The following is a 15,542-nucleotide window of genomic DNA, read 5'->3' on the forward strand; positions in this document are numbered from 1 at the left end:
TTTGGAAATGTAAGTTTGAAACGAAAGATGTTTCGTTATGTCGAAAGATGGCTAGTGATGCCATAGTGTATGTTTTAATGTCTATTGTTGTTTTGATGTTATTCTGGGTTGTTGTGTTGATGAATTGAGCCGAGCTAAGTCTCGGGGATGTCGTATATACAGAGGAAATGCTGCCGAAATTTCGGTAGGCAAGTATGTGTAAAGTTGGAATATTGAAAGTTTGAAACTAACCAAATGGTAAACTTGACCATTTCCAGATTTTGGACGAAATTTGGATTGACGCCAAGCGAGCGTAACGCGTCATCGAGGTATGTGAAGCATTTCCCTATGTTCCTAGGCATGTTCTGGATGTGGTAGGCTCGGCCGCGAGCCTTAAGTACGACTCCGTTCCCCGGAATTCGAGACGGAAAACCGCTCCAATTCCTTCAATTCAATTGAAGCTATTTTCTTACAAATTGCCCTTAAAGTGAATTTTTGTACAAAAACTTCCCTAAACGGAGTCGGAACACTTCCAAACGACTATGGATGACCTCATAAGGTCTATTAGCAATAATTTACCCATGTAGCCTCGAGTTGGTCCGAGGCGGGCCCACAAGGCCCGATATCTTTTGTAAAATTTTAAATACTTCCGTTTTGGTCCGATTTTCTCTAAAAACTTCTGGACTATTATTTTGTGTATAATATGGCTATTTTTGTGTAATTTATACAAATGATTTTTGAACATCTGAGAATCCGATTCTGATAATAATCTGTCGTGCCTTCCCAACTAGGACATAGGCGCGTACTATGCATACTATCTGGATATTCTGATTTTGGCTCGCCGTTTGGCACCCTTCAGTTTGATTGAGTCTGTATGTAAGTAGTTTCTCATTTATCAGTTCGTGTCTGTCTCAATGCATTCTTTCACTGCGACCCGGGCCAGGTTCTGTTATCGTGCATATTTCTCTGCATTGTTCACCGCGTCCCTCGGCGTACGGGCCGGGATCTGTATGTCTGTATGATATTATGATCTGTGTATGGGGATGGCGGCCAGGATGGCATATGATCTGATCTGATTCTGTCTGTCCACCGCGTCCCGTACTAAGAGGGCCGGGTTCTGTTACCGCGCCCCCAGACAGGGCCGGGATCTGTACGAATGTATGCGTGTGCCATCTATATTTATATAAGCACATGCCTCTGTATGATTCTGTATGACTCTGTACTACTCTGCATGCATAATTCTGTCCGACATACTTCTGTCTGTCCGTCTGAATTACGACTATGTCTGTATGTCCGTATGGATTCTGATTCTGCTCATCTGTCCGTATTATGATTCCGTCTGTCTGTCCGAACCATGATTCTGTTTATCTATAAAGAACACGATTCTGTATGTCTGTCTGGATCATAACTCTGTCCGTCAGTCTGATTTATGGTTCTGTTCGTTATATTTCTGTGACTCCGGTTCGGACTATGTTTATATCTGTTATGTTCTGCTTTACATACTCGGTACATTTTTCGTACTGACCCCCATTCTTCGGGGGCTGCGCTACATGCCCGCAGGTACAGACGCGCCAGGTGATACGCCGCCAGCGTAGGTTTCTGATTCAGCTGTTTTGAAGAGCTCCTTTGATCCGGAGCGTATATTTTTGGTATATATCTCCTGTCTTCTGTATACTCTGTATGTATGGATATTCTGGGTACGGCGGGACCCTGTCCCGTCATATGATTCTGTATGTCTGTAGAGGCCTGTAGATAGATGTGTGGGTTACGGGTTTTCGTCTGTATGTTAGCCTTATCGGCTTATCTGTAAATGTCTGTATGTTCAGGTATATATATAATATGTTTGCGCGCGTGCCGTAATTGTATCGGCCTACTTTTGTAACTTCTGTTTTAAAAAAAGAAAGAAAAAAAAAATTCCGTATGATTCGAAATTCGGTCGGGTAGGTATGTACGGGCACCCAGTTAGGGTACCAGTCGCGGCCCACGGGGTTGGGTCGTGACAAATTTGGTGGTGGAAAGTTGGGGAATTTTCTGGAATTTTTGGGGGGGTTTTCGTGTGTTCTTGGCTGAAAATGAGGGGGTTTCCCCCTTTTTATAACGTTTTAGAAGCTGCCAGAAACGACTGGAAAAGTGTTCAGCGCGTTCGCGCTGGCCCTGTTTTTCTGCCTGGACCTTCGTTCAATAAAACGGTCATAACTCTTGATCCCGATATCGTGTGAGGACCCACGACCTATGGTTGGAAAGCTAAGTCAATTATCTACAACTTTTATTTCTGGGAGTTTTCCCAAATTCCAAACTTATAATGCCGTTTTTGCCCCTCTAAGTTAGATCTCCCAAAAACGTTTTCTTAAATCGTCCTTTTGGAGGGTCTACACTCATTTTTGGCTTATGGGTCCTTCTAAGGACTTACTCAACTTTCCATATACTATTTATATGTCTCATCATATGTCCTTTATGAAACTCCGATATGTGGGCCCCACTTAGCTTGCAGCAACGAGGGCTTTTCGTCGAATAACATATGAACTAATTTACACCATATGGTCTCCAAATGCCATATATATGTTATTATTACCTCCTTATAACACATCCTTCATTCCGAACTTGATTCTTGAATTTTTGTTCTGCGCGTTCGCGCCACGTGGGGGCGCGTTCGCACTGTATCGGCCCTTTGGCCTTCTGCGCGTTCGCGCCACTCTCTGGCGCGTTCGCGTAGACCATTTTTTTTCTGGCTTGCCCTTCCAACTTGTAATGTCCATATCTCCTTACCCCGATGTCCGATTGAGGAGCGGTTTGTTGCGTTGGAAACTAGACTTCCCGAACTTCACTTTAAACTTTTGTTTTACTTCAAAACCCTCAATATACTAGAACATATCATTTCTTCTATTTGGAAAATAGTCTTGCCTTTGATTTTTTTCGCAATTATCTCGAATTATCCGAATGTACAAATACAGGCTGTAACAGATAAACAATTAAAATTTTATTTTGACTTTTTGAGATTTTTAATTTGAAAATTTACGAGTTAATTTTTGGATATTTAACTTTAAAAAAAAAAGATTTATTAAGCAATTTTGGCTCAAATTTGAAAAAGTTCGGGCACTTGTAGTATTGCCCTTCGCTGGGGGTGGTCTTTAATTTTTACCCCTCAAAATGGTGGTCTTTAAACTCTACCCTTCAAGCAGAATTTTGTCGGGCAGAATTAGGTAGAATTTTGTCGGGCAGAATTAGGTAGAATTTTGCAAAGTCTGCCTTGCGAATTTTTTTTTTAACTGAGCTGGGATTCGAACCCACAACCTTGGGGTATTAGGTGACAGGTAAATTTTAAAGACCACCAATTTGAAGGGCAAAAATTAAAGACCACCCCAAATAAAGGGCAATACGCGCAAAAAAAAAAAAAAAAAAAAGGTTCTGGGGTCTTACGCCCCAAACGAATGCCCAGAACGTTGGGGCTTACGCCTAGGCAAACACCCAGAAGGTTGGGGCGTACGCCCCACGAGACTTACCCCGCACGGACGCCTCAAGGCGTTTTTGGTACACCTCGTCCCGGGGCTCGCCCCAAAAACGCCTTTTAAAACACTGCTCACAGATGATTGCCAATTAATATTATTTATCTTTTTTAGGTTGCTAATTTCACGCTAATTACTTTTCAAGTTGAGTTTACAAAATGGAAATATGAAAGATGAAGAAAATATCATAAAGAACTAGTATTAAATTTCATTAACATAATGAAACTCAACTTTGTTTTTCTTGGGGTACAGTTTTAATAATAACTAATCGAAAGCTCTTAAATGAGACAAATTTGGCAGCTAATTTACTAGAGCAACCACGTAATAATAATCTACTACACCAAACCTGATTAACCTCTGCTAATTACAAAAATTATTTCGCCCAGCAGTAAGGCAAATCCTAGTGGTCCTCCTGCCCTGGTTTCTCTTTCTTGTACTTGCCATTAATAAATCGATGTCCACGATTGTAATTCCCAGGATAAGCATCAAATGCGCTTTACCAAATCCAAGTGTACACAACACATCTTCCCAGATCCAGAGGAGGATAATAATAACATTAATAACAATAATACTAATAATACTTGCATACATTACTCTCAAGCCTCCAGATCAAGGTCTTTGTGAGTGTAGACAATTTCTTTATCACCATCAACAATTTGTCCAGATCCCCTTGCAAGCCTACAAACAAAAAATATTGTGCCATTACGTCAGTGTTCCAAAGAGAATTTCAGTTCAAAGTGCAAAACGGAAGTTACAGCATTTTCTTATGTGATAAAAGCACAAAATGGTAATGACAGTATGGCTTCCAGAATCTTAATATACCGAGCAGAAATTGCATCCCCATGTTCCTAGAAACCTACTGAAACCAGCTAAATATTAACTGAAATATCTATATACCATATTATAAAACTTATTGAGAAATGCTATCAAAGACGTGATGCTCCAACTGGTTATTGTAGGGGAAGAAACATTTCTGAAAATGCTAACTGACTACTTATTTCTAGAAAAATAAGATTAGCACGATGATGTCGCATGTGCAGAAAAGATGGAAGAGGAATTGGGGTCAAATTGAAAGGACATTAATGCAAAGTACACAATGTTTTTCTCCTCGAGGCAATGTCTCAAGAGAATATAACACAGCGAGCATAATTCCCAGAAAGATTTAGAAGTCAAATTACCATCTAGTTGTGAGCAATCCCTCAACTCCAACTGGACCGCGAGCATGAATGCGACTTGTACTAATCCCCACCTATTCAGTAGTAAAAAAAAAAAACAATCAAGTTGTGTTGCAATGGGAAACAAAGATTACCATCTGGATCTACTGATCAATTTTATACCGACCTCTGCACCAAGTCCAAAGCGGAACCCATCACTAAATCTTGTGCTTGCATTATGAAGTACAGCAGCACTGAAAAATGAACATTACTTTCAAACATCATTCCTCACATTAACAGCAGTAGCAATCTGTATGGTCTTAGTATATCAAGAAACTACATGTGCAGGAGGATGAACGAAAAAACATACAGAGCAATATCGAAGTATACCTGTCAACTTGATGTAAAAACAGTTCAGCAACTTCTTTGTCTTCAGTAATGATGCTATCAGTGTGAGCACTGTCAACGAGAGAGGTACTACCACATAAGCATTTTGCAATTCCCAGATTCAAATAAAATACATTGAAAATTGATTATGAGAATTGTAACTTGCCTTCCATGATGATGTATGTGATCTATTGCAGCATTCACATCTTCAACAATTTCTACAGTGCAAGCCAGAGCACCGTATTCATGATGGAAGGAATTTGCTTCAGGAACATTAAGTAGGGAGCTTGCTTTAGGTCCACCAAATAAAGAAACACCTGCAAACATCATTTTACATTTCTTCATATCTACTAAATGTGCTTTCATGCAAATAATTGGACAAACATTTGGTAGATTTTTAAAACACGTGTATGCTGGTGAAAGATATAGCTTGAAATTCATGCTTGTATGTGGTTAAAATCTATAGCAATTTACAGCTAAAGATGTATAGGAAAAAAAGCATAATAAGTCCAGTTTAATTATCAAAAACCTTCAAAGACATTCAAATTAAACACAATAAATAGAAAATTCAATAAAGTGCAGCCCGGTGCACTAAGCTTCCCGTGTTAGCAAGGATTGGGGAAGGGTCACACCCCCAGGGGTGTGATGTAGATAGCCTACCCTAATGCAAGCATTAGTGGCTACTTCTACGGCTCGAACCCGTGAACTATAGGTCACACAGAGACAACTTTACCGTTAGCTTTTTTTTTTTTTGATGACATGGGAACCCGCAGCCACTACCCTTCGGGTGCGCACAGGGTAAACCCAGCTCCTATGCTATAGCTCGCAAACCACATAGGACTTTACCATTGCTTTCTAGCACCCCTTCAAGTAGAAAATTCAGTATATAGATTTCATGTCATGGTGGTGAAACTTGAGTGACTGACAGATGATAGCCATAAACATGTAAAAATCCGAAGTATTTTGGGATCTCTCGTTTTATAGAAACCCTAATTTGCCAAAAAAGATAGATTACTAGGTATCCGAATGAAACTAACCTAAATAAAGCAGAGTAGATACAGAGGATTCGTATAGCAGACAGTTCATTAAATTAACCTCAATAGAGTAGATACATAGGATTCATATATTTAGAGAGTCGATGAATGAATGGCAATTATGAGTGTGTCCAACTAATTTGGGATGGGATGAGTTGATTGATTGAACTGGGAGACACAATAGATCCATACATCCTAAACTAAAAGTTAAAATGCTAAAAAGCAAAGATGACATGAAACTACATAGAGAATTACAAACACGTTGAAACATAAAATGGATGGAGGAGGAGGTGCCTTGAACTGAGATTACAAAATAAATCAAGTAACGAATGGGCTGTGAGAGGCATGACAAGGGATGATTGGTTTTGTATCCACAAAATAAAGGTTTAAACAAGGAAACTAGAAGAATGCTTAATTCAGACGACACAATGCACGTTCTCTATCGATGAGATTTAATAATAACAGCCACTTAAACTAGAAGAATGCTTAATTCAGACGACACAATGCACGTTCTCTATCGATGAGATTTAATAATAACAGCCACTTAAAGTAGAAAAAGAAAAACGAAGAAGTAACTAATTATAGAATAACCATCAAGAAATATGTTACTACCAACAGATTCTTTATTATTTTCTTAAAGCTAAGCGCCCAGACAGAGCTTATTTAGAAGCTTAAATGTACAAGGAGTTTGCAGAAGAAGCCTCACCTCTTTCTTGAAGTTCCAGAATCAGGTCATTAAGACCTCCAGTTTGCACCAGATCCTTGTGAACGAGAAGCGTTTCCTATAAAAAAAAAAATTGATGTTAAAAATGTGTGTTGTGTCTTACATGATTGATACTGGACATTTTATTAGGACAGAGTATTACAGGTTACCATTGCATTGCAGGCCGCTGGATAATCTGTTTTCGCATCCAAAACAATGCGTTTGGCCATATCCAAGTCAGCAGACTTATCAATGAAAACATGGCAAATACCATCTGGAAGAAAATGTAGTCAGCAAACTGTGCATATAGCATGTAAAAGTTATAAATAGTTGAGATAAGATATAATTACCAGCATGGCCAAGAACTGGAATTTTTGTTGCAGCCTTAATTTGAGAAACAAGTTTATTGCTACCTCTTGGTATAACAAGATCAATCACATCATCAAGCTGGGGCAGGGGGGAAAAAAGATCAGAGCCAAACTCACTCGCATCTCATGTACACTTGCATTCGATTTATAAAAGAGGGAGTACCTTAAGCAATTCAGGGATCTCTTCTCTAGAAGTCACTAACCCAATAAGTCTTTCACCGACACTTGGAGGAATGGATGAGGTAATCACCTGGAGGAAACCAGAAACAGGTGAAAAGCTGTACATTACCAAGTGGAAAAATGGTCATTATATTCTCAATTAAACCTTGTGTAATATTGCATTTGATCTTTTGGCCTCCTTCCCTCCTTTCAACAAGAGGCCATTCCCACTTCGGACTGCTAGGGAAGCTATCTGCTCCACAAAATGTGTATAAGGGTTTGTGAAGAAATAAACCAAGAATAGACAATTCAAGCCATAACCCCACTCCCTGGCATTAAGAAAAAAAAGCTGCTGCACAAGTAACATGAAAATCCAACCACACTATTTTTTTTCTCTCTTTTTGATATGTTTTTGTGATTTAAATAAAGGGAGACAACTGCAGTAGAACTTCCGGATAATTAAAACAAGTAAAATGTTTCCAGCGCTGCTTACCTGTACGAGTGCATCAGGTCGTGACTCAAATATAATCAGGAGAACACCCAATGGAGATGATGTTTTCTCCAATATGATTCCATCGGCAAGCTGGATAAGGCAATAACATTCCACAAATCAAGATTAATCCAAGAATGAATTTCAAAGATAAATCAGTGATAAATGAATGCTCTGTATCAGTATTCCCTAAAATTCCAACAAGTTTCCATGGTTAAAGATACAACAGAGTAAAAATTAGTTTTGTCTATACCATTTGATTTCCATAAAACAACATTGTTAGCATTTTCAGGTATACAACTAGTGACAAAGACCCAGAGGACCAAGGAAAAATTAGTTTTTCACTAATATTATTCATAGCTGTAGAAAGTTATTTCATAAGAAGCTATTTCAACAGATCCCTATTTTCTTCCTAATCTCAATAAAAACAATCTTTTGTACAGATATTGACATCTGTTTTATTCACAAATCAAAGTCCTAACGTTAAAAGACACACACGAGGTAGTGCCCGAAAAGCAAGATTCTTACCTCTGTCCTCTTTAAAATGCGGCCAATGGGCTCATCCATGTTAGCAAGCACACGGACCGAGTTTGCAAGACTTGAAATCTATAATTAGTTTCAGCTAAAATAAGTAGATGATCATTAAGTGAAAATAATTTAATCTACCATAATTGAGCGATGTCTTACTTTTCCTGGCTTCAAGGCTAACCGAGATATCATAGCCTTTTCATATCCAGCTTGCTGAGCAGCAGCAACATCAGCTTCATTTTCAGCCAGGATTTCTTCTTCTTTTGCTTCCAGTGCATCAGCTATATCTAGCAAAATTTTACTCCTTTCTTGAGATGAGAGGGCCTGAAGTTAAAGGAAGAAATAGTCAGTAACTAGAGCTCTACTACAATTTATTACTATTTTTAGATGTCCTCTAGGTATAATACCTGAAGCCGCCTGGCACATTCCCTTGCAGAAACTGCCATCTCGCGAGCATCAACATCTCCTGTTGATGCCCATTTAATGGCTTCACGATGAAATAGAGTGCCAACACGTTCTCCATCTAGTGCTTTAATGATATTATTGTTGGCGAAGCCACTTCATCCACACAGAGAGAGAGAGAGAGAGAGGCAATCAGCAAGGGTTGAAACATAGGGAGAAACCAAAACATTAGATCGAATAGGTTGAAGAGCAATGCATATCCGAAAAACAACATAACAGCTACCGTCTTCTATACCCCGATTGAAAGCTAAAAAATGCACATAGAGTTCAAAATGTGTAAATGTTAATATGATACCTGGTTATGACAACAGGAATGCCAGCATATGCTGCATACACAGCAGCTTTTACCTTGGCAGTCATACCCCCTCTTCCCACTCTAGACTTGTCTCCAAAAGTAATCAATCCCTCGTGCTTCTCCTTAACATATGTATGAATTAGCTCTGATTGTGGATCGCTTGGAGGGCCAGTGTAAAGACCGTCAACGTCACTCAGCAAAACAAGAAGATCCGCTTTTAGCTCCAAAGCCAATAGAGCTGCCAAACTGTCATTATCCCAAAAGATTCCAGACGAATCCTGCATGGAGAGCTAAAAACTGTCACTATTAACACAAACGTGAACCTAGGATGAAATAAAAATGAAAAAACTTCAGAACTTATTATCCATGGAGACTAGCTAAAAATTGAAAATCAAATCACGTCAAAGAAAAGCTTAAGATCAAACAAAATCAAGATGATATTTTGGACCATAATTTTAAAAAGATCAGTTTAATAGAAGGGCCCATGTGATGTGAATAAAAAATTAAAAACAACAGCAAAATAGAGAGAAGACATTTAACTCAGGGTCCAGAGGATCCATACGCTGCATAAACATTTTTCAAGAATTTAAGAGTTGCACTCTTGGTCTTAGACACAAGTTAGCAAGTCAGTTTTATTCTCATAAATATCATTATTGAACTATTGGCGAAGGGACTCTTATAGAAAGCACCAGATACAGCAAGAAGAGTAGAAAAACAAGAGAAATGATACCTCATAAGGAGCCTTCCGCGTGCTGATAGCATCGTTCTCGTTAAATATAGGTACAACTTTTAGACAGAGCAATGAGTTTACAGTTTCATTGAGTTGTCTCCTAAAGTCCGGATCTCTAAAGTCATTATCAGTCACCATAAGCTGAGCTGAGGTTACATCCAACTGTATAAAGGTGAGAAACAAAGTGGGAAGGTCACTATACAATCCTTTGAGCAAAGAAGGAATCGCAAAATGAGGTATTACACAATACAAATATACACAGAAGTTCCAAAAACCAAGTTTTTACCTGACTGAACAACGTATCATACAGAGCCATGAGGCCATTCTGACCTACAGCCGCACAAGCTTTGCCATCAAGGTCGCCTTGAGGCTTTTGAAGGTCCGCAAAGCTGCAAATATGGAGACTATTAAATATACTTTTGAGGAAACCTAGCTCAAAATATTAGCAGGCTTCTCATTAGGGCAGCTCGGTGGACAAAGCATCCTGCGTTTGATGTAGACAGCTAACCTAATGCAAGCATTAGTGGCTGCTTCCACAGTTCGAACACGTAACCTATAGGTCGTACGGAGACAACTTTACTATTGCTCTAAGGCTCCCCTCTAGCAGGCTTGTCATCCGATATGGAATTTGCCTAAGGCAAGTTTCACCATGAACTTCTTTCGAGTTCAAAGGACAAGGCCCAATTAGCTATTTAGAACATCGAAAATTGCGTTTGAAATGAGCATAATGAATCACACATACTTGATATTTTAAAGTAGTATTTTGTTAATGCCAAGATGTAAGGTATTATCTTTTGCTTATTGCCGACGAGGATAATATATAAAGTTTGTTCTAATGTCTAATAATACACGAAATCAGATGTATAACGTTCTGGTGTCTACTCTTGTAGTGTTTTATCCATAATTTAGGCAGCTAACGGAATACAATTCTTTATCATCAGAAAAGTTTTAATACAATAGGGCAAAGATGATGAGAAGTTTTTTTAATGCAATAGGCAAATATGATCATCCATGAAATAGAGGTTCTGATTCACCCATATGAATTAACATGAGCCATACACTTAATTTTCAAAGGTTGCATTTAACTCAAAAGGGGTATTTGAATAGGGAATTTGGAAAAAAGCTTCTAACCTGCTGTTAATAAGCTTCCTATATCGAAGGCGCTGACGGCCAACACCAACGGCACCTGAAGTCACCAAAATAACTTCAAAGCCTTGAGAGGTAAGTTCCCGAATCTGTAAGTAGTTTGTAAGTAACATCTCAATTCAAATAAACAATTTAATCTTTCCATACTGAAAATTGAGCAAGCACCTGCTCACACAGTGAACCCATTCTTCCAAGTGCTAATCTTCCATCACCTCGAGTCACCACTGCTGTTCCAACCTTTGGCAACACACATAGCACATAATATTACAAACAGAATTAAATAGAGATTTAGACAAAAAGAATCTAGCCGTGTCCGAAAATCATGGAAAACAAAAACAAAAAACTGTTTGATGATGTTTTTACCATCTGACTAAGCCTTAGTGGCCGGGGAGAGCCTAAGTTGGCTAGAAACCACAGTTATCAAAAGGAGAAAAAGGAAGGGAAATTACAGACCCTTTTTCCAATCTAGAAAACCAAAACAACATTCATCAGACACCCAAATTCAACAAAAAAGACAATTTTGGATAAAAAGGAACCTATAAGGCATTTAGCATGAACCAATGGAAACAAGGAAAACACATCAAAACCAAAATAGAATACACAGATTAAGCAATGAGAAACAAAAACAAAAAGAAGAATAATAGTACCTTAATAATAATTCTTTTGACGTCCTTGACAAACGCTCTAGCAGGATCAGCCGAATCCATAATCACACCTTCAAACGATTAACAAAAAGAAAAGAATGACGGTTAGATATGGCTAATGCGGAGAGTCCTGAACCTCCGCCAACTTGAATCCTAATTCCTATGTTTCTGCTTTCTTTTATGTGGGTTTGTTTGCAGTTGTATGTAGATTTGAGATGGAAGATATCTTCCTACTTATATATAAACACAAATTGACCCCTGGGGTAGATTGAGGGGGTGGAGAAACCGTAGGACAGTCGCATAGGTTTGTCGTTTACGTTTTATTTTTCTGTATTTATAAATATAATTATATTTGTGTGGCATTGTCAATAGAGCAATTACGGTATGCCACGTCTAAGGGTGATATTGTAAATTTAATAGGAACAACTCAGCAGAGAAACATGGACTTTCGCACGTTGTGGCCTTATTTCTCGCTGCTTCAATCAGAACCAAGTCAGGACAAATTAGGTCAGTAACTTGTCTCTTCCTCACGAGTTTTCGCAAATTCGTTTTCCTTTTTTTAAATTTCATCGCCAAGCACAGCCATATACAAAATTACAAAATGCATGTGAAAATGAAAGGTAAACAAACAAAAAACACTTCATGTGGTTAGAGATTGGAGTTGTTAACCACTCTAATAATCGAATATTTGTTACTACATATCTTATTTATTATATCCAGAATTATATTTAATGGATTTGACATTTAGATTTTTAACGCTAAAAGTATTGCAATTTAAAATTGTGAGTACAAAATTTAATATTTACTAAATGGGGATATCAAGTTCAAACTTTTGCGTGCTTTTTGTCGAGCTCGTAGCACGAGACTTGCCTAATTTATCTCTCCTGTGTGAGTTGCAGAATATTAAACTGTAGCAGGTTTTACTTTGTGAACATTAGGAGGATAGCGGATGTGGCTCGTTAAAAAAAAATTAATTAATTAAGTTCACTCTAACGGAACACTACATGCCTACATTGGCCACTGTTTAAATCTCACCATCAATCTTTCTCTCTACTTTTTATCGAATACATAGTCAAATGCGCGTTATCAAAAAAAAAAAAAAAAAATTGCTAGTGTTTGTTTCAAAAGTAAATGAATCTTTTTACAGTTTTAGCAAAACTTGAAAATTTGTAAAAGATATTTTTGAAATTATTTCCCAACAAAATACTTACTCCACTAAAGATGGTGTTTGGCCAACAAAAAGATTCCGGAAAAACTTGACAAAGTTTATGGAAGAAATTTTCTAACACTTTTTTGAAATAACAAATGCACCACAAAAAATTTCACTATTTTCCTCCTTATTTTCTTTTGGAATTTCTCCTTTCTTTTTTCCTTTTTTATTTCCTACAGCTAGCAAAATGAGATTTGGTTTTTGCGAGATTATAAGTTTGCGCTAACATTTCATGTGATTCCTTTTCTAGATTTTCTGCCAGTTTTATCCCGACGCAACTTCTTTCCTAATTATCAAAGTTATTGCTCATCATGTAATATTTTTCTTGATTCTGTATATATATTATTTCATTATTTTTTCATTTTTTGTTAAATATTTAAATGTTGATGCTTTACACTTTTTCCTGAACACTTCCATGACATCATGCAAGGAAGATGTTGCAATTGCATAAAACCATGAATCTTTTGCACAAAGACGTGACGTTGTCAGTCTTTATCAGTTCTGGTCTACGAATATTCATTACCCCATTATTTAGTATTTACTTTACTAGTTCTGGGTAAGCGTGATCACATATTAATGAGAGTTTTTTTTTTTAAGAAAATAACATAAATACTAAGTCCTATTTGTATACTTAATAATGAAGATCTAACAAAAATAACAACAATAATAATAATAATAATAATAATAATAATAATAATAAAGATTTTAATCTTGATCATTTAGATTTCAGTCATTAAGTCTGTTTATTTTAGGTATGAATCTTATTAGGGGCGGAACACCCTCTATATATGGTAAAAAATGGATATATGCAAGACCGGTGACACCGAGGCCGAGGGTAAGATCAAATGAGCACGAGTATGATCAGTCTTTTCTTCAGACCGGGGGATTGCACTAGATGTGGCTGATCCGAGAAAAGAGAAGTAAATCTGTTGGTCCGGTGTCTCCGGACCAAACTCTGCGTTGTCGTTAGCCCGGTTTCGCCAAGTCAGGTTTTCATGGCCGTTAGTCCGGTTTCTCCGTGTCCGAATTGAACGTGGCTGTTAGTCCGATTAACCAGTTGCGGAACCGCCACGCGTCAAGACCGTTCTGCCATTTTGTACTGACAACCGTACGGGTGTCAGACCGTACGGTCCTATCTTATCCTTTTAGGGTTTCTTTATTCCAAAAGGGCTTTGTGTAGTATGAAAGGCCCATGAGGCAAAACTATAAATAGATGACATTTCCCTACTTTTAGGGGTTAGCTTTTTGAGATCTAGAACATTGTAATAGAAAATATATATATTGAAGCTCTCTCTCTCTCTCTCTCTCTCTCTCTTTTGGTCTGAATGAGTGGCGTTTTATTTATGCTTATTCATTCAACATAATTAGCTTAATCATAAATATCTACATCTTTATTCAAGTCACTAATGCATTGTCACGACCCGACTAGGGGCCGTGACGGGTACCCGGGGCTAACCACCGAGCACCACTCATTTTCTTACTCGTCATAGTCGTTATACACTTCTTTACCATTCTTATACTCATAATCATAAAAAAATCATTTTTCATTTGGAAACATAATTAACTTTATATACATAAGCCTTTCGGCTATCAAAATAATAATGTACATATATACGATCGTAGCATCGTGAGACATACTACCCACACATGCGTATCTACAAGCCTCTACTAGAGTACTAGACATATGGACGGGACAAGACCCCGTCGTGCCCATAATACATGTACACATCTACCCAAAAGAATAAACCAAGTAGCACCTCCGGAATAATGGAGTGCTCCTGTAAATCTACTGGTGGCTCCTATGGATCTGCACCGCCTCCCTGTCTACCTGTGGGCATGAACACAACGTCCAAAGAAAACGGACGTCAGTACGAATATTGTACTAAGTATGTAAGACATGAATGAAATAAGCATAATAGGAGAATCACAAACCATAGGAGGAAGATATAACCTGCATAAGATTTATAGGTGAATACATTTCATACATATATCGTATACTTATATAATCATAGTACAGGTATCATCATAGCATATATATATATATATATATATATATATATATCATCGCGTCATCATCATCATCGTTAACCAGCGTCCGGGTAACCATCATAAGCATCCCGCTTTAGCGGTGACATGTCTGGCCATTTAGGCACGGTGGAATCATAAGCAGCCCGCATTAGCGGTAACATGTCCAGCCATCTAGGCACGGTGTAATCATAAGCAGCCCGCATTAGCGGTGACATGTCCAGCCATCTAGGGACGGTGTAATCATAAGCAGCCCGCATTAGCGGTGACGTGTCCAGCCATCTAGGCACAGTGTAATCATATCGTCATATGCCCTTCGTAACTCAACATTTTCATACATGGCATAGGCATATTATAAACTTACATTATTAATCATCTCATAAACATATCATGACTTAACATCATTATACATTTATCATTAAAAACATACATTAGAACTTGAAGGCAACTATGGCTATGTCGGGGTGACATAAGGTCGTGAACCCCCGATTCCATTATGGACGTTTATAAGTATTCAACCTCACCTTGAAGAAAATAGTGTATAAGGTGAGTGTATACAATAAACAACATCATTAACTATATAGGAACATCATACCATGAACTCTAGGATCTTTAGACTTAAGCTCATCATCATCATTATTGGGCTCGTAATGTATCTCTTATCTCATGTAGCTATTCATGAACATAGACTTTTAGCTTTCCGGGGTATAGAGGATTCATGGAGA

At 38.0% G+C, this 15,542-nt stretch overlaps 1 protein-coding gene across 2 annotated transcripts; it reads right to left on the minus strand.

Moving 5' to 3' along the window:
- Positions 1-3,670: 3,670 nt before the first annotated feature.
- LOC132606142 (delta-1-pyrroline-5-carboxylate synthase-like) lies at positions 3,671-11,855 on the minus strand. 2 transcript variants are annotated; one of them, XM_060319505.1, is made up of 20 exons: positions 11,586-11,855; positions 11,104-11,175; positions 10,924-11,027; positions 10,079-10,181; positions 9,793-9,954; positions 9,063-9,352; positions 8,713-8,863; positions 8,465-8,629; positions 8,306-8,383; positions 7,781-7,870; positions 7,454-7,540; positions 7,292-7,378; positions 7,111-7,207; positions 6,931-7,034; positions 6,764-6,839; positions 5,190-5,340; positions 5,027-5,095; positions 4,824-4,890; positions 4,661-4,731; positions 3,671-4,160 (listed from the first exon to the last, which is right to left on the minus strand). In XM_060319505.1, the coding sequence occupies exons 1-20, from the start codon at positions 11,643-11,645 to the stop codon at positions 4,079-4,081; spliced, it is 2,166 nt and encodes a 721-aa protein (XP_060175488.1). In that variant the 5' UTR covers positions 11,646-11,855; the 3' UTR covers positions 3,671-4,078. The 2 variants fall into 2 exon arrangements, with proteins under 2 accessions (XP_060175488.1, XP_060175489.1); XM_060319506.1 differs by having other exon boundaries at positions 9,063-9,340; positions 11,586-11,850.
- Between the last annotated feature and the right edge of the window lie 3,687 nt (positions 11,856-15,542).

The sequence above is a fragment of the Lycium barbarum genome, chromosome 8, assembly GCF_019175385.1.
Source record: "Lycium barbarum isolate Lr01 chromosome 8, ASM1917538v2, whole genome shotgun sequence".
Lineage (NCBI taxonomy): Eukaryota > Viridiplantae > Streptophyta > Magnoliopsida > Solanales > Solanaceae > Lycium > Lycium barbarum.

What these genes read in the sequence shown, in the direction of transcription:
- LOC132606142 (XM_060319505.1), bottom strand. Translation starts at nt 11,645, where the DNA reads ATGGATTCGGCTGATCCTGCTAGAGCGTTTGTCAAGGACGTCAAAAGA. An exon ending in CAAATGCAATATTACACAAG is followed by an intron (nt 7,379 to 7,453) that starts GTTTAATTGAGA and finishes GGTTTCCTCCAG; the next exon opens with GTGATTACCTCATCCATTCC. An exon ending in GGATTGCTCACAACTAGATG is followed by an intron (nt 4,161 to 4,660) that starts GTAATTTGACTT and finishes TTTTGTTTGTAG; the next exon opens with GCTTGCAAGGGGATCTGGAC.